This window comes from Microtus ochrogaster, unplaced genomic scaffold (genome assembly GCF_000317375.1).
Source record: "Microtus ochrogaster isolate Prairie Vole_2 unplaced genomic scaffold, MicOch1.0 UNK5, whole genome shotgun sequence".
Taxonomy (NCBI): Eukaryota; Metazoa; Chordata; class Mammalia; order Rodentia; family Cricetidae; genus Microtus; species Microtus ochrogaster.
In genome coordinates this window covers 2,410,876-2,429,300 of record NW_004949103.1, presented here as the reverse complement: position 1 = coordinate 2,429,300, position 18,425 = coordinate 2,410,876, and the positions used below count along the sequence as shown (strand labels likewise).

Below are 18,425 nucleotides of genomic sequence, written 5' to 3'. Positions count from 1 at the left end.
GACGGCCGGAGGCCCGGCGGCTGCGGGCCGGGCGGCGGGCGAGCGGGGGAAGATGGCGGAGCTGGGCAAGAAGTACTGCGTGTACTGCCTGGCCGAGGTGAGCCCGCTGCGCTTCCGCTGCACCGAGTGCCAGGACATCGAGCTGTGCCCCGAGTGCTTCTCGGCTGGCGCGGAGATCGGCCACCACCGCCGCTACCACGGCTACCAGCTGGTGGACGGCGGACGATTCACCCTCTGGGGGCCTGAGGCGGAGGGCGGCTGGACCAGCCGCGAGGAGCAGCTGCTGTTGGACGCCATCGAGCAGTTCGGCTTCGGCAACTGGGTGAGCGGCGGGCCCTAGCTAGGAGGGCATGGCTGGCTGGCTGGGTGCACCCTGCGGAGGGCCTCAGGTGGCCGGGCGGGATTGCCCGGAGAATGTTGGGTGCCTGCGGCCACACAGCTGGTAGAGCAGGGCCTTGACCTGTGGCCCTGACACGGAGCTGTCTGCCCTTCACACTCGTCCTCAGAAGGTGTGCATTGAACACAGGCAGAGGGCAGGCCTTGTGCCTTGCCAAGCTTCTCGAGCCAGATGGCAGCAAGCTAGACCCCACAGTGCCTACTGAGATCCCTGGTAGGGTTGGGTTCTCCTGGGCACAGTGATGAAGAAGGTCAGAAGCCTGGGCTGCCCATCCCGCATGCACTTAGTCTGCATTCAGGGCTTCGTGTGCTTTCTGTGGGTGTCAGCATGTGCCCAGTGCTAGGGTTCTCTGTGGGTACCAGTGTTTTGTTTAATTCTTGCTCTCCACAGCACCCAGGACATGGTGTGATGGGTGGTCACTAAAGAATGAACAAAGGTGTCTTCCTGAGGAGGCATGGAGCCAGGGGTCCGCTTACTGGTGGTCAAGTTTCTGTAGAGATGACTTGCTGGTGGCAAAGGGCCCAGCCAGATAGTGCACTGGGCTCCTGGTTGTTAATCTCCTTTTCCTCACCTGTATTAGGGAAGAGCTCTGTCTGCATTGTCACCATTACCACCCAGCACATGTAGCATCTTCAAGCTTTCAGAGAAGCAGGGAGCTAAGCCTGACCCTGCCCTGTCCAGGCTCTTCCCCAGTATGGTAGGGTCCTGCTTCTCTGAGCTTCTCTACTCCAGCCATACTGCCCTCCTCTTCCAGGTTATCACACAGTGAGTGACCTTCTGGACCCACCTCCCCCACCTAAGATTCTGCTCTCCAGATGCTTTCCCTATGGGCAACCCCATGACTCCTGCTCTCCAGAAAACATCTGGTTACTTTGTCTAGAAGTGAAGTTTGTTGTGTAGTGAGCATTTGCTTTGTACTTATCAAGCACCCTGAAGAAGAGCCTCAGAGCTGAAAATGTTGCTTTTGTTTGCTCTGTTCCTGGAGCTTGTCTCTTACCTGATGGCATCCATCCCTCTCTACCTGATCGCCCTTGGTGACCTAGCCTCACTTTGTCCTCAGCTTCAGAGCCAACTTAAAGCCTCCATCCCCCTCCAGTTGGCCAGCTGTCACCTGTTCAAAAACTGTGCAGGCTGTAGCTGCCGATTGTGACCTGAACCACTTTGGCATTTACCTCCTGCTGTGACCACTTCTCACGGCTTACCTGCTTTCTCCTTTTGTTCTATAATCCTGCTCTCACCAACACAGGACTTTTAAAACATAACTGCGTCTCTTTGGCCCTTGGCAACTAACTTCCAGCTCTACTTAGAGTACACTGCAAGGCCTGACAACGCCTATGGTTGCCTGTGTCTGTGGTTCTCACGCTTCTACCCTTGACCAGTTTTCCTCTTTTCTGCCTGAAGTGCTTTCTAGTCAAGACTCCCGACTGATCTTTGTCCTTTCGTGTCACCGCTGCAGAGAGACTTTCCTCCCTCGCGTCATCCCTCTAGCACTTATCTCCACAGCAGCCACTGAAAAGAGTGAAAGTACTAGTTTCGGGGAGCCCAGCACTGAGCTCGCTTCATCTCTTCAAACTTGGGCTATTCTCAGGGAACTCTGGAAGAGGGGCAGAAAGAGTGTAAGAGCTGGAGGAGAAGGAGAACAGGGCCCTCCAAATCAAGTAAGCAAAAGCTCCTGTGAACTTGCAGAGACTGAAGCAACAACACAGGGCCAACATGGATCTGCACCAGGTCCTCTGTGTATATATTAGAGCTTTCAGGTTAGCGTTTTTATGGGTGTGTGAATTAGTGGGTCACTGATTCATGTGACTTTCCTTGGGGCTCTTTTGCTTTATTGTTTGCCTTGTCCAACTTTGATGTGATGGTTTTTGTTCTACATCACAGTTTATTCTGTTTAAGAAAAGAAATCTTGGACTGTAGAGTCCATACTTCAACTAGTATTTGTGCCCCATTCATGCAGCAGTCTCAGAAGCAGACAGCACTCAGGAAGTAAAGCATGTAAAATGTGGATGAATGAACGCTGGGTGGGGAAGGCCTCTTCTGAAGCAGCGCTTTCAGGCTTTAAGGCCAGAGGAGCTTGAGATGCCGGTTCTCATGAGGACCAGGCTCAGCTTTGGAAGAAGTGAAGCCCAAAGGGAAGAGTCTTGGGGCTTGGCTGCCAGTCTGAGAGATGCAACACTGATCGTCACACAGGATAGGGAGGCTCTGTGACCCCGCTCCCCGTGTTCTCTTAGGCCAGTTGCCTTACTCCTCTGAGCCTTGTTTTCTTCACTAGAGGCACCACAGCTTGGATATGTGGTTCTTTTTTGAGCTTGTATGCTATTACACAGAAGTATGTCCCAGTATGGACCTGTGTAGAGCCTGTGCCAGCTCTGTGCAGTACCCTTTATGTACACAAATCATGTGACTTGCACAAGCAACACTGTGGGGTGAATTTATGTTCTACTTTGCAATTGAAAGACAGCAACTGTGAGAATCTAAGCCACTTGCCACGAACTTTATAGCTTTACACATGATGGCTAGGTGTGATTATAGCCTGGGCTTCCGCTGCAGCACTAAGAGCATTAAGTACTGTGGTTGGAGACCAGAAGCTTACTGGTGCAGTTGGCGGTGTGGTACTACCAGAAAGCTTACACAGGGTCTAGTTGGGATCTGTACCACAGAAACGTCACAGAAGGGAGGATACCATAGTAGGGAGAGTGAGGAAAGAGATGGGTGGCCCTCAACAACATACATAGGTCAGGCCTGCCAGGGTGCTCAGAACCTCCAGACAGCTGTGCTGTGGTGGACTCTGCTGGTTGGATGATGCAGGACCTCTGGAATGTGTGAGCACAGACATGTAGACATGCAGAGGTTCAGGGTGATTAGAGCCTTTGGTAGATGAATCGCCAGTTTTGTTACCTGGCTATAAAGACACTAAACTGTCAGAGAGGAGACAGTTTGAGAGGACCAGCTCCTCTCCAGGGACATCCAGTAGAGGGAAGTGGGGCTTGGCCAGCTTATGTAGTTTTGGATGTAGTAAGAGGAACCAGTGGAGAGGTTCTCGTGCCTAGGGACAGGTGGAGCAGCCTGGGTAGTACTTCTTCCCTCTTTAGATGACAGTTGACATGCCCAGTGTGTGGATTGCTGCATCGTTTGTTCATTCCTCTGTCCGCTGGCATGTGCTCAACAATCTGCTACGTGCTAGCCCATGTGGAGGGACACTGCTAGGACAGCTGTGACCTTGCAACATGGGTGAGTAGACTCCATGTTCAGTGGTGAGTAGACTCCATGTTCAGTGGTGAGAAGGACTAGAAAAGACTGCGTGGGTGGGAAGGTAGCATAGAGGAAGGAGGTATTTTGTGTTCTAGGAGTTGGTTGTGTTTGTGAGCTAGGCAGAAGCTGGCTTGCCCCAAGTGGAAGGCTGAAGATGAGGACTCATCCTGTGGGGTGTCACATGCAAGCTTGACTATAGTCATGATTGGAAAAGCCTTAAGCCCCAGCCAGTGTGTGGTTGGAGTATTAAAAACTGTTTCCCATTCCTTGTGCTAGATGCCAGACAGGGCTGTGATGGGGGTGTTAAGGTTGATGCCTATTTTCTAGTTCCAGGTCTCAAGGCAGACATGTTGCATTGTTCCCTCACTCTTACAGTTCCCCAAATTCTGATGCTCCCCACTTACTGATGAAAAGCAAATGTACTGAAGGATGAGCCCATCTAGAGTCTGGGCCCAGGTCTTTGTGGTTCATGTCTCACTGGGACAATGACAGCCTAGCACAGACCTGCTGGTGACAGGTACTGGCCAGACACTGACTTGTCATCTATAAGATCTCAGGGATCTAAAAAGGCTATAGGGCCATCTGCCTTTTCACCAGGTGGCTTGCTTAGTTAGGGGTTCTGTTGCTGTGAAAAGACACCATGACCATGGCTACTCTTATTAAAAAAAATAATAATAAAACAAAAAACATTTAATTGGGGTGACTTATATTTTCAGAGGTGTAGTTCAGTATCGTCATGGCAGGAATGAAGGTGTGCAGGCAGACATGGTGCTGGTTACATCTTGATCAAAAGGTAATAGGAAGTAGACTGAACCACTGGGTGTGACTTAAGCATATATGAGACCTCAAAGCCCACCTCCACAGTGACACACTTCCTCCAACAAGGCCATACCTATTCCAACAAAACCACACCACCTACTAGTGCCATTCCCTGTGGGGGTTATTTCTTTCAGACCATTACATCAGGGCAGAGGGCTGTAGGGGTTAGTAGAAGGAATATGTCACCAGCCTGTGCATCTGATAGAAGGGTTGGTAGAGATGATAAGGACAGACTAAAGGAGGAAAGACCCTGGGTAGGATTGTGTAGACACTGGCTCCCAAATGTTACTGAATCAGAGCAACCTGGGGAGTGCACTAAACACAGAAGAGACCAGGAAAAGTGCCCAAGGAAATGAGGTCTCAGGGTTGTCTAATATCCCAGAATAGTAGTGAGATGATCATCTCAAGGGCCAGCTATGTCCCTTTTCTTCCTGACACAGGAAGAAAAGTCCTATCTAGATGTCCCTTTGTATAACAGGCTGAGCTAGCCTGCCAGTGTAGGAAGCTGCTGGTGGCCTGGCCTGCCTTTTCCTGGCCACATTATCCTACTGCCCCTCTCAAGATTCTGGGAGGGTCTGATTTGAGGGTTCACAGGGCGATGATAGAGTAGCAGGTGCACCAATGACTTAGCCATGTGAGCTCATGGCGGGCTTATGAGGCTGACAGCAGCTTTGTCCAGCTGGCACTTACCATCTGGTGGTGAAGAGAATGAAGTAGAACCGCCTAGAAGTACTTCACAGGATGCTGGGATCAGTGTGTTGTACCTGCCTTTCCCCTGGGTGGCTTCAGAATGCTTTTAGGTGGATTATGTTTCCTCTTTCGTCCTGGCAGCCCCTTACCGCACCTCCCCAGGAAAGGGGGTGCCTTTGGTTTCTGCCTCTTTAGAAACTCCTTCATTTGAAGGGTGGGCCAGGGCACACATTCTCCTACTACAAAGTCCAGCCCCTGGTCATGGCCAACCTCAGCCTGCCTTGTTCCTCACAGTTCAGTTGCTGGGAGAATAAAGACAACAATGGAGTTAAGTGTCAGCTGGGTTGTGGCCGGGTTGTCTACTGAAGAGGAAGGACAGGAAGGAAATTGTGAGGCCCTCCAGAGTCAAAGTTGCCTGCCCCAGGCAAGGTGCTGGGAGATCAGAAGCTTTGTGTGTAGCACCCTTCCACCAGTCTGAGTCAGGAGCTGCCATCCTGTGGAGTTTCTTTGAGAGCTGACTCAAGCGGGAAGAAGCAGTGGCTGGTAGTCCAGCCTTGCCCCGCGTGCTCATAGTGCCAGCAATCGCATGAGGCAGACTCCTCAGCACATGCTGCATTGACAAGCGTGGGAGGCCCAGGGTGATTAGCATTTGGTGACAGGCAGCGTTCCTAGCCAGACTGCTGAATTTGAGCTGCACAGTGTCAACTGGCCATGTGCCCTATGGTAGCTCACCCAACGGCTTACTGACCTTGAATTGTAGGTAGTGAGAGCACTGCTCTCCTGGTGCAGCTGTGAGGTCTCAGTGAGACGATGTATGTAGGTACTTTTGCCTGTTAATTTAACTGCACTCCAACAAAATCCCTAAGAGGAGGCAGCAAGAGTGAAGGGAACAGGAGGTGGAGCCAGAAGGAAAGTCTTGGAAGAATGGGGGCTTAGAACACACACAGAGACAGAGAGAGAGCGAGCTTCCAGTGAACCTGATTGTTCTGAGTAGCGAGTAGCAGGACTGATGATGTAGATCACAGACTGCCTGGCCCTAGGTGCTGTGCTTGTGCCTCCCAATGAGTCTACCTTCCCACCACCCTGTGAGTGGAACCTCAGCTGAGGAGCTCAGACTCTTGGGCTCAGTGGTCAGTTAATTGAACCGAATGAGTGACTTCTAGGTTCCATAAGAGACCAGAGAAAGTGGAGAGTGATTAAGGAATAGACCTGATGTCATCCTCTGGCCTCTGCAGCACAAGCACATGTGTGTGTACATATTTGCAGGTGAGATGCCTGAGAGGCCATTCCTGGACCTTCTCACCAAGGCCTGGAGGACCATCTCTAAGGAAACCTGCCAGGCCTGAGTGTGGTTGTTTCTTTGCTAGACAGGATCAGAGGCTCTGCAAAGAGCAGCAGGAGCCAGGCATAGTCATTTGACTTTTTAGAATGCTTCCTGAGAGAAACAAGTAGGGGTGAAGCTAATAGTGACATTTAAGGTTGGAGTTATGCCAGGTGGTAGTGGTGCATGCTTTTAATCCCAGCATTTGGGAGGCTGAGGCAGGACCGATCTCTGTAAGTTGAAGGCCAGCCTGGTCTACAGAGCGAGTTCCAGGACAGGCTCCAAAGATATACAGAGAAACCCTGTTTCTAAAAACCAACCAACCAAATAAATAAATAAAAAGTTGGAGTCATATAATTCCTCCAGGAGACCAGAGTATATCTTTTGCTGTAATCTTCACTTTTCTCCTTATAAGTCTCAAGTGAAGCTGCACCTGTGTCTTGTCTCAGACCTGCCTTCTTCATTCTGCTTTGTTAAGTTTAACCTACAGTGCCTCAGGCTAGTGGGAAGGGTCCTGCTCTAGGTGTATGTCCCAGAAAAGGTCCAGATGGAGGGCCGCTCAGCTGAGTTGGGCCTCTTTACCTCCCACAGCACCTAGCTTATAATCAGGACAGCCATCAGCTCCAACTGGCCAACAGGGCACAGAGACTGGATTAGGCATGACCATTTGGAGCCCAAAGCAACTTGCCCCTCACAGCACTGTGTATAACCTGCAGCTCAAAGAGGTGCTGCTGGTTCTGGGACTAGTTGTTGAGAACAGCAGCCGGGAAATGATTGTGCATTTTGAGCAATTACTTTCTGAAGTGGCTTTAGTGGTTGACTTTAAGGAAGAGGCCTCTTGGCAAAAGGAAAAGATTGAGGGAGCCATTTAGTTTCCTCTCTTGCAGGCGTGGAGAGTGTTTTCAGCAGTGGTAGTACTGCAGTTAGCCTCTGTGTGCCTATCATCCATAGCCACTAAGAGAGGAACAAGCTTAGCTTCCAGAACCCAAGGCTGCGACAATGTGAAAAGAGTCCTGACCCTTTTTGCCTTGTGGACAACTTGGTGAGTCTGCTGTCTAGTCTGAGTGAAAAGTGTGCCCTGTGATGCCAGACTGTCTTCAGGTGTTCTTCAGGGTTTGCAATGGGTAAAATGGACAATAGCACATGGCTGAGTTTCTTTTTAAGAAGCTAGGGAATGAAGAATGACTTTTAGGAGTTTTCATCCCAGCTTTGTCACGAGTTCTCACATAGCCTTGAACAAGTCGGTGGCTCTGGATCTTCCCTCTTGGATAAATCTCTGTAAGTGCCACCAGTGCCAATTTGGTTGGAGTTCATATTTGAACATATTTGGGGGGATTGTGTGTGTGTGAGTGAGAGAGAGCGAGAGAGAGAGCGAGAGAGAGAGCGAGAGAGAGAGAGAGAGAGAGAGAGAGAGATAACAACACTAATAGGAAGTAGCCCGAGTAAAACTGTGAAAAAGTGATTTGGCTTTTGTCATTATAGGAAGACATGGCTGCACATGTTGGTGCTTCAAGGACTCCCCAGGAAGTGATGGAGCACTATGTCAGCATGTACATCCATGGGAACTTGGGCAAAGCCTGCATCCCTGACACCATCCCCAACCGGGTAACAGATCATACCTGCCCCAGCGGGGGCCCTCTCTCACCTAGCCTCACCACTCCTTTGCCCCCACTGGACATCTCTGTAGCTGAGCAGCAGCAGCTGGGCTACATGCCACTGCGTGATGACTATGAGATCGAGTACGACCAGGATGCTGAGACACTCATCAGTGGGCTCTCTGTGAACTATGATGATGATGATGTGGAGATCGAGCTCAAGCGTGCCCATGTAGACATGTATGTGAGGAAGCTGAAGGAGAGGCAGCGCCGGAAGAACATTGCCCGTGACTATAACCTGGTGCCAGCCTTCCTGGGCAAGGACAAGAAGGAGAAGGAGAAGACACTAAAACGAAAGATCACCAAGGAGGAGAAGGAGCTGCGGCTGAAACTGCGGCCACTCTACCAGTTCATGTCCTGCAAAGAATTCGACGATTTATTTGAAAACATGCACAAGGAGAAGATGCTTCGCGCCAAGATCAGAGAGCTGCAGCGGTACCGGCGAAATGGCATTACAAAGATGGAAGAGTCAGCTGAGTATGAGGCTGCCAGACACAAACGGGAGAGGAGGAAGGAGAACAAAAACCTGGCCAGCTCCAAAAGGGGGAAGGAAGATGGCAAAGACGGTGAGTTTGCAGCCATTGAGAACCTTCCTGGGTTTGAGCTGCTGTCAGATCGGGAGAAGGTTCTCTGTAGCTCTTTGAACTTGAGTCCTGCACGCTACGTGACTGTGAAGACTATTATAATTAAAGATCACCTCCAGAAGCGACAAGGGATCCCCTCTAAAAGTCGCCTTCCCAGTTATCTGGACAAGGTCCTAAAGAAAAGGATTTTAAATTTCCTCACAGAAAGTGGGTGGATATCCAGGGATGCTTCCTGAGGCCAGATGATGCTAAAACAGCTTGTGAGCCAAATGACCTGGGGGTCCCCCCTGCAACATTGTTGCTCTTTTAAACAAATTGAATTCTTTTTTCAAGGCTTAAATTTTTTCATGACCCTCTGGAAGAAGCAATAGTAGCAGTCTTAAATTGACTCATGGGGAGAAAAACGTGTGTCTTTCTTAGTCCTAAGGTAATCCTTTCAGAAGACGGCTTGCCTTTGTGTCCCTCTGAAGACTGTCCCCACCTTGGACTAGTTCCATTTATTTTATGAGCCTTCCCCCCTTTGGGTTTAGAAGCTGTTATGCTGTGGGAGCCAAGCTGTGTGTTCTTGCCATCAGCGTTTTCCTGGTGACACAAGCTTTACTCAGGTGGGCTGTTGTTGGCACCCCTTCACTGAGCCCACTGCTGCCCCCCAGCCGGTACCCCAAGCACAGCCCCGGCACACCGCACTTTACCGGGAGGCAGGCTGTGCACAGAACCCTCTGCTGTGGAGGCCAGAGATTACCACCAGGCCCGCTCCCCACTGAGCCACTTAAGATGAGCCCTTCATTTGCACACAGTGACCACATGAGCTTCCACTTAGCTGATAGCGCTTGCTTCATCTTAGCTCAGCCCAGCTTGGGCTGCCTGGGCAAGCTCTCTTAGCACATTCTTGTCCCTGTGGTTGGGAAAGCAGTTAATGGGAGGGCCACATGATCATGTGGGGGCTGCCCTTTGCTGCTCTGAACCCCTATAGTACACCTGACTTGGAAGACCCTCTGAGGTTAAGGCTGAGTGTGCAGTGCTGAGTTGGGGCAGTAGCTGCTCAGGACTTCCACCACCACTGCAGAGTCCCCTTCACTAAATACAGGACATGCTAGGGTATGGCCTGGTTCCTTCCACCCCCCGCTGGGTAGAGCCAGGGGACCAGCTGGCAGGGGCCCTGGGGAGTGCAGAGCATCCTGCCTGTGCCTTGGAGCCTTTGCACTGCTTGTTTGTGCTCTTGAAGCAAACTCAGAAATGGCTCCTTCCCATATTGACTGAAAAGCTTGTTTCTGGGGGCCTCCTTCAAGGATTCATATGGTACCTTCCTTCTTAACTTGAGGAAGGCATTTGTCTTCCAGCTGCTCAGGGTTCTCACGCCCAGACCCTGCTTTAAGAGTCCTGGAGTTGACCACAGCCCCTGCCCCCTGTCCCTGAGGTACAAGAGCCTGTTTACCTCATAGAGTGTTTGGGCTCGGAAGTGAAAGTGAAGTTATTTTGAAGAAAAACAACTCATTTCCAAGGACGACTTGATGACGTGCCTTTTCATTTTACATCCTCTGTCCCCTAGGGTAAGGTTTTCAGCATTAAATAAAACATTTCAAATATACTATATATGGCTTTAGTTGTAAAGTGCATTGTAGGCTAGCAGGGAAGTACCCTGTGAGCCAGGCCCAGATTTCTTTTGACACCACAAGATGCTGAGCAGTGGTGTCAAAGGACCAGCTCCACACTGTCCCCTGCAGGTGAATAGTGGACAGTAGCTGGTGTCACTGAACAACAATGGGATGGTGCTCAGTGCCTAGTTGTTCTCCAAGTGGGGTTCCTGGGCACTTGTCAGAAATACAGAATCATACCCCATCTAACTCTCTTGAGATTTAGATGATTTGGGGGCTTCATTAACAGGGACTAACTAGCAGGGTGTTTTCAAACCCTCCAGGTGGCTGGGATGCAAGCTTAAGTTTGAGAACCACTGGTTTTGTCCTGGTATCTCCAACACCAAGAGTCCCAGCTTGGTGAGGTTTGAAGTTTCAGTGTGTCTTCTACAAAATGACAGCTAGACCTACATTAGCTTGAGAAGCAGAGGATCCTGTCAACATGTGGCCAAGAGCTGTCGGACAAAAAGCTGTGCTTAAGCAGGCGTATAGTGTGTGTACATCTTTTGATGATATGAATTTATTTGGGCGTGACTGTTTTAAAACACCATGATGAATGTATAATTAATTTATGTTCAAGTATTAATATTGTTACAAGGGAAAAGTAGTATTAGGATTGTTTGCTCTCCTGTCTGCCCCAGCTGTTTCTGTCACATTACTCTTTGTTAGCTCAGACAGATATGAACATGTTTATATTTAATTCTCACGATAAATTAGCTACCACAACCCCATGGAACCAAGTTTTTTCAAATTTAAACAAACTGTCTTTGAGTCAGAAAAGTTAGATAATTCTTCAGCTGTTTGAAATAATGCTCTCTGGGAGGCCAACATTCCAAGAATGTATTAAGAATTAAAACCCTACCATTTTTATTATTCTTTTACATTAAATTGTTGAGAACAAAGCCGTGTCTGTTTGCTTCTTGATCCTCCACCACTTTGCTGTCAAGCCAGTTTCCTGCCCGAGGTGGAAAGCTGCTGTCAACCAAGCACAAGCCCCCATGGGCCAGACAGCAATACATCCACAGTTGAGTCTGAGCCTAACAGTACCCGCCAGGCCAAAGATCATTTCCAGCTGCCTCTAACATTCTGGTTAGCCACACTCACAAATGTACCTGGAATGTCTGAGCAAGACTCGAATTCCATGAGAAATGTGTGCACATCTGTGCATCTCCCATTAGTGCTGATGATGAGTTTGCAAACATCTGCCACATTTAGGCTACTCATTCCTGATTGGTTCCAGGACCCTCCTTTCTTCCAGGGTACCAAAAGTGGCTTATATGACAGGAGGCACTGTCTACACATAATCTATGCATGCTCCAGGATGCCATGCACATACAGTGTACTTAGAGACAGAAAAAATGCTATCCATGTTCAACTATTAAAACTTGGGTTCTTGTGTTTAAGCGCAGGTGTGTGGGGGGGAATTCCTTCAATTCCAGAGATTGAACTTTGATTGTCAGGATTGGCAGCAGGTGCCTTTACTGGCTGGCCTTTGACAGTTTTTCTTGAGTCTTAACATGGAACCTGTGAACCAGGTTGATCGAGACCTTGTAGGCTGAGCTCTGTAATGCTCAGCAGCTTTAGCTGGAAAGGGCCGACCACCCATCCACAGTGAGCCTGATGGTGGATGTACAGCTGCGCAGCATAAAGGCACATTGCCTCTGCCTTTAGTCTGGCTTTTGTCTAAGTAGTTCAAAGCTGCTTAAAGCAGAATGTATGACTACAGAACCTTAAATTCTGGCATTGTCTTTTAAATTCAATGGCAAAAGACTATCCCCTCACCTCTGTGCATTTACTGCACTGCCCTGGCTTCTGCACACGGGTGTAATCAATGCCTTACTTCCTCTGGCACAGATTCACTTACATCACCATTTCTTAGCTTTTTTCCAGAGCCCTCTCTTGAAATGGGAAACAGGCCTTTTGGCTGGTGGGAGCCTGAAGTCAGCTTCTGCCACATGGCTTTGGCTCCTTGGTTTTCTCCTACGATCTATATTATAACTATATGTAAGGCCAAGATGTACAACCCAGGCATATGCAGCTCCAAGCTTAAATGTGAACTGAGCGAGCCAGGCTTTCTCCTCAGGAGCTCACCAGATCTCCACTAGATGATAAAATTTAATACTAGAAAACTAGGAGGACAAAAAAGATGAGACTTTTAGTGCTCTTGACCACAACCTGAAAAGTGGAAATGTCTGAAGCATACCAGTCATGCAGCATCACATTCAAAATGATGTCTTGATAGCGTATGATTTCTTTAGCATTACTTAGCTATAGATTTAAATATTGAGAAAATTGTAGGCAGAGAAAAAACTAAGTATGTTCAAGTTCAGGTGTTCATTTCCCAGTTCAAAGGCTGCCATTTACAGCAGCCAAATCCTACCTACGAAGGAATTCATGCTCTTGAAGGTCTTAGCTTTGCTGGTAACCTTCTCTGGCCCTTCTCTTTGAAGGAACCCCACCATGCTGAGTGATACCAGTGCCTTGACACCCAGAGATGACTGTGCAGCACAGATGTAGCCAAAGACCTTTTATTTGTGTAAAGTACTTAACAATCACCAGGTGGAACAGATACAGTGTTACTACTCCCAAGGCCCTCTTCTGAAGTAGGTGACACTAAACTCAGTGATCAGGCTCACAGAGTCCCTGATAGTATGCAAGCAGCTTTGTGTTCTGCTTAGCTTACTTAAAATTTCCAAAAGGCTGGACAAGGGTCAGATGTGTTCACTGATGAGAAATTACAAGCCTGCCTCTGCCTTTCAAGTTCTAGCAAGTGACTTACAAAGTCCAGAGCCCTGAGGAAGGCAGCTAAGCTTCCTTCACTACCCCCACCAAAGCTGGCCTGAGGATACGCCCATGCAGCTTATAACCCACCTTTCTAACTTCTGACACAGTGCCTGGCTCTTTCCCCTCCACGGGGGCGTGGAACGAAGCCTCGTGTTCATAAGGGTCGAACTTGACCCCGATAGGGTCGAGCCTGAGCAAGCCATGTTTTGTGAACACCTTCTGAATCTGGACTTCAGTCATGACTAGCCCTTCATATAGGATCTTCAAGTGAGGATTATTGTTGCTGATCTCCTCCTTTGGAACACTCTGGGTTGCCTTTTCCAGGATGTCTGCAACCTCCAGCAAGTCCTTGCAGAAGCCCTGGATGCCTGCATGGAGGAAGAGAAGATGGTCTCCACTTAGTATCAGTTGCACGGACTCCTCACACAGGGCTGTTCATGATGCCTGGTCAAATGACATGCCATAGAACCACAGCACTTCTGAGAAAGAGCATGAAATAGGTACTAAAAGTGAGGAAAGGAAGAAAGCACAGTAGAGAGAGAAATTAGCTTACTGTGCCCTGAGGCTCCCAAAGCAAGGTGACTGCTGACCAGGCGGCAGGCAAGGCCAGCTCAACAGGAGAGTTCTGTGAGGACAGCAGGAGCTGCACCCCCATCTCCATGTTATCCACATCTGCATCCCTGCATTCTCCCCTCTCAGAAACGACAATGTCTGCTTACCAAACAGCTTGGCCTCCTCTACCAGCTTCTGGCTTCTCTGCCGAAAATTCTCAGTATCTGCCAAAGCCCGTTTGTATTTTTCCTAAAAGAAAAAGATTTAATTATGTTACAGATATGTGAGAAAGCCATTCTGATTTCAAAATGATTATATAACAAACTCTAAATCAGGACATAAATAAAATGTCATTAACTGAGATTTTGGACAAAATCAGGACAGTTTACACTTGTGTTGGTGTCTCCAGGAGGCAAGGAGAGACTACTACCCAAGGCCACAGTGGGAAAGAGCCAACAGGTCCTCCTCATGTGCTCATACCCTCGTCATCCCTTAGGGAAATACGCCAATTTGAAGGTGTCGAAGCATATCACTAGGGGTTGCCTACCTCAGTTTCCCGCCTCCTCGGAGAGGAAGGAAAATCACCTGAAGATCTCAAAGAGGCCACGCCCAGCCAAATAATTAGTGGAGGCAGAGATAGGACAGAGCTCAGCACATTTCTGACATTCTCTAATATCCACTGGTGGACTCCAGGTCTCTATAATACCTGCCCTCGGTTTTCAGGCAGTCATGGAGCAAGGCTCTGAGACAGCTTGTCCTGGTCTAACTTTCAAAATTTGGAAAATTCCACTAGTTTTTCTGTATCTCAGTTTCCTCATCTATGAAGGGACCGTGATTGAAAATTAACAGAGTTCAGCACAGTGCCAGCCATGTAAATGATGCTACCAATTACCCATGAACTTAAGGGACTTGACTGCTGCCTCTTCAACATGGGAGTGATAATTGCCATCACTGACTCCCACACTCCACTCCTGTACATATTTTTCTGATTACTTTCATCAGTTCCAGCTTTATCACACCAAGTATCCCTCATTTGAATGGAAGACTGTAGAATTTTTTTGTTTTTTGGGGGGGGGAGGTGAGGTGGGGGAAAGTGTTTCTCTGTATAACAGCTCTGGCTGTCCTAGAACTTGTTTTGTGGATCAGGCTGGCCTCAGACTAAGATCCACCTGCTTTTGCCTCCCGCGTGCTGGGATTAAAGGTGTAATTTTTACCATAATACAAAGACTTCCCAGGTCAAAAGCAGAGCCACACAGGGTTTGGCAGTTTGTTTGCCACCTGGGCCCCCAGAAGGCAGTACACAAATAATTAAATGTCCTTGCCTGTGCCCTGTCACCTGTGAACTTGGAAGCTGTCATGTGGACCATGCAGGCAGCAATCCAGCAGTGCTTACACCAAGGGTCTGTGGTGGTTTGAAAGAAAATGGCCCCGAGAGACAGGGCTTCTCATAGCTTTGGAGCCTGTCCTGGAACTCACTCTTGTAGATCAGGCTGGCCTCAAAACTCACAGAGATCTGCCTGCCTCTGCCTCCCAAGTGCTGGGATTAAAGGGGTGCACCGCCACCACTGGGTGAAAGTGGGGCCTTGTTGGAAGAAGTGTGTCACTGTGGAAGTGGACTTTAAGGTCTCCTCTATGCTCAGGTCATGCCAGTGAGACAGTCTGTTTCCTGCTGCCTGCAAGATGTAGGACTCTCAGCTACTTCTCCAGCACCATCTCCAACCATGATGATAACGGACTGAACCTCTGAACTGTAAGCAAGCCACCCCAATTAAATGTTTTCCTTTATAAGAGTTGCCATGGTCACGGTGCCTCTTCAGAGCAACAGAAACCCTAAGCCAGGGTCCTTACCATGGTCTCCCTCAGCTGCTTTTCTAGCTTCGCCTTCTCTTCCAGGAGGGTCTTGTCTGCAGATGGCTGCTCTGTCTTTGGCTCACAATGACCCAAGTCCTCTTCCAGGTTCTGGCCACTGTTCGTCTGTTTTGTAAGTGTGCACAACAAGCGAGGAGAAGGCCTACAGAAAAGCCCACATGTAAGAGGTGAAGGCAGCCTAAAGACAGGCATAAGATTTTAGAAATCTGGGCCCGAGATGGCTCAGTGGGTAAGAGCACTGGCTGCCAAGCCCGACACCAGAGTTCTAGTCTGGAGGACGCACATGGTAGAGAGAACCAGCACCCACAGACTGTCCCAATCTCTACACATGCATTGTATGATGTGCAGCCTCCTCCCCAACAAAGTAAATGTTTTAAAAGAAATGATTTGTGTAATTTCAAACTATTTGCTAGGAAAGACTTACCTCAGACCTAACAAAGGCAATTGTAACACACAAAACACATGGCTATGGAGACAGGGAGGTGGCTCAGTAGGTAAAATTCCTACAGTGCAAGCACAAAGACCTGAGTTTGCATCCCAAGAACCCACATAAGAAAGTCAAGCATAGAGGCACACCTGTAGTCCTAGTCTGGAGGTGGCAGAGACAGGCAGATCCCTGCAGCCCCCTGGCCAGCCACCCTAGTCAAATCATGACTTCAAGCTAGCTCACTGGGTCAAGGTACTTGCCACCATGACATGAGTTCAATCCCCAGTACATGTTGGAAGGAGAGAACTAATTTCTCCAAGTTGTCCTCTGACTGCCACACATTTGCTGTGGTACCTGTCCCCAGCAAATGAGTAAATGAGATAGAAGATACCTCATATTAACCTTGGGCCATACAGCTCTCTGGCCTCCCTCCTAGAGCACCTTTCTTCAAAAACACAACTTCAGGGACAGACATAAACCAGGCTGGGGGAAGTTGGGGGTGGGAGGCTGCTTTCCTGTCAGTTAACGTCAAATGCAGTACCACAGATGAGAAGCGCTTCTATAGGAATATTCCTGGAGGCCGCTTTGCGCCCAGCTCTTGGCACAGTAAGCCTGTTTTCATCGTGTAGTCACCTTTTAAAAAGGTGCCTGCCCTCACCAGACGAAAAACCCAACTCCCATTCTACCCATTTTCCACAAAATTCAGGGAAAGTTGCTTTGCATTAACCAATAGCTCAGCCCTAGCAAAGAACAAGGTAAAGATACTAAACAGTTGCTTAACTTTAGAGGTGGAACTCAAAAGCCCGAAGCCACAGGTTAAGGTAAAGATGGCAAAAAAAAAAAAAAAAAAACCATTTGTCTAAACTGTGGACAGCGTAAGAGCCAGCCATGGTAAATAGAGCATCTAAAGGAAGTTCTTTACTTCCAACCATTATCACCTGCCAGAGTAGGACTCAGCCATCGATAAGTTTAAATGGTGGCCTGAGTCTCAGTAGTTTACCCTGACGCAATACCTGGTTGCAGGAAGAAACACAAACTGAGATTACCCGAGCACCACGAACAAACCATCCAACAAAAATGTCTAACTTTCCAACTGTTGTAGATCGCATCACCTGCCAGCACACACTCACCAGGACACCCCTAGGCAAATGTCAGCCAATATCAGGGGTCCTGAACCTCAGAAACCCCTCACCCCCACCTTTACTACTATAAAAACCCAACTCTAACTGAGCTCGAGGCTCTCCGTTTATTCCAATACGCTGGACATGCAGAGAGACCGAGTTTGCAAACTTGCATAAACTAAAGGCTCTTTGCTTTTACATGCGGGACTCAGTCTCCTTGTTGATTTTGGGGGACTTCGCGGATTTGGGCATAACAGACAGGATACATCCTGGTCTGGAGCATGCCCGAGTTGGCCCTGAAGTGCACACTGCAGTTACCAACCAGTTTTAGCAACGCCAGCCGCTGGGCAGGCGAGCATCTGCCTGGCTGCCTGACCTTGGCCAAGTCTCTGGCTTCTGGGGTTGGCTTTTGCAATCCCAGAAGGGGTGGTGTCCCGTGCCCGTGAGCAAGCGGTATGTCGTCAGAAAAGCAAGTGGCGGAGCCTTCCACCTGACGTATCGCTGCAGAGCCCGGGTCCCCACGCTTATGCCCCAGATGCCCTGCTCCTCGACTCTCGAGCCCAGTTCATGCAGCGCCTCACAGCAGATCCCGGGACGCCCGCGCGGAGAAGCCAGGGACGGGGGATCTGGCTGTGAGGATGAGGATCCAGAGCACCAGGGACCCGGCTGAGGGGACCACTGCTGCTAAGGCCGCAGCCAGAACTAGGCAGTGAGTGGGGCTGACACGGAGGAGCGGCACTCTCTCACCTGAGAGACAGCGCCAACGCCGGGAGACTGCGCCCCGCGAGCCTCACGCACCGAGCCGCCATGCTTGCCCCCGCGACTGCGTCACTGCGCCCACATTGAGCATGCGCGGAAGTACTACGCCAGCTTCCCCACCTACTGCTGCTTCTCAGCTAATCCGTGACCATCATTGCTGTGATGGACAACCACATCCACCAATACTTGCTAGTCGTGACGGAGTACCGTTCCCCCTCCCCGGTGGGCGAGGACTGAGACTTCTGGGAGCTCCGGAAGGTGAGGAGGTGAAAGGTGAAGGGAGCGGGGGCGGAGCCTCTGTGGGCGGGGCGCGACAGGAACAGCCAATGGGGAGGAAGAGCACGGGGGGGCGGAGCAGGCTGTGGTCGGCGCTCGGCTGGAACCCTGCAACTTGTGCAGGATGGCTGGTGCTCGCTTAAACCTCCCACCGCGTTTGGTTTAGGGAACGTGGGAGGACCGGGAAGGTGAGGGCCGGTGGCAAGTTTGTCGCAAGCACGTTGTGTTGTGTCAGCAGGCTGTCTGTGGACGACCTGAGGAACATGGCTTGGTTTGTACCTTCTG

At 49.5% G+C, this 18,425-nt stretch overlaps 2 protein-coding genes across 2 annotated transcripts; one reads left to right on the top strand and one right to left on the bottom strand.

Moving 5' to 3' along the window:
• The first annotated feature begins 21 nt into the window (after nt 1-21).
• Nucleotides 22-11,844, top strand: Tada2b (transcriptional adaptor 2B). The gene is made up of 2 exons (XM_005365939.3): nt 22-322; nt 7,962-11,844. Exons 1-2 carry the CDS (start codon nt 53-55, stop codon nt 8,952-8,954), a joined length of 1,263 nt encoding a protein of 420 aa, XP_005365996.1. The 5' UTR covers nt 22-52; the 3' UTR covers nt 8,955-11,844.
• Nucleotides 11,845-12,864: 1,020 nt separating this feature from the next.
• Nucleotides 12,865-17,951, bottom strand: Grpel1 (GrpE like 1, mitochondrial). The gene is made up of 4 exons (XM_005365938.2): nt 17,853-17,951; nt 15,537-15,699; nt 13,856-13,937; nt 12,865-13,504 (listed from the first exon to the last, which is right to left on the bottom strand). Exons 1-4 carry the CDS (start codon nt 17,912-17,914, stop codon nt 13,158-13,160), a joined length of 654 nt encoding a protein of 217 aa, XP_005365995.1. The 5' UTR covers nt 17,915-17,951; the 3' UTR covers nt 12,865-13,157.
• Between the last annotated feature and the right edge of the window lie 474 nt (nt 17,952-18,425).

Excerpts from the sequence above, each read along its gene's own strand:
- Grpel1 (XM_005365938.2), bottom strand. The coding sequence starts at position 17,914 with ATGGCGGCTCGGTGCGTGAGGCTCGCGGGGCGCAGTCTCCCGGCGTTG. Across the intron at positions 13,938-15,536 it reads AGCAGCTGAGGGAGACCATG|GAAAAATACAAACGGGCTTT; the intron begins GTAAGGACCCTG and ends TTTTTCTTTTAG. Across the intron at positions 13,505-13,855 it reads AGAGGAGGCCAAGCTGTTTG|GCATCCAGGGCTTCTGCAAG; the intron begins GTAAGCAGACAT and ends TCCTCCATGCAG.
- Tada2b (XM_005365939.3), top strand. The coding sequence starts at position 53 with ATGGCGGAGCTGGGCAAGAAGTACTGCGTGTACTGCCTGGCCGAGGTG. Across the intron at positions 323-7,961 it reads AGTTCGGCTTCGGCAACTGG|GAAGACATGGCTGCACATGT; the intron begins GTGAGCGGCGGG and ends TTGTCATTATAG.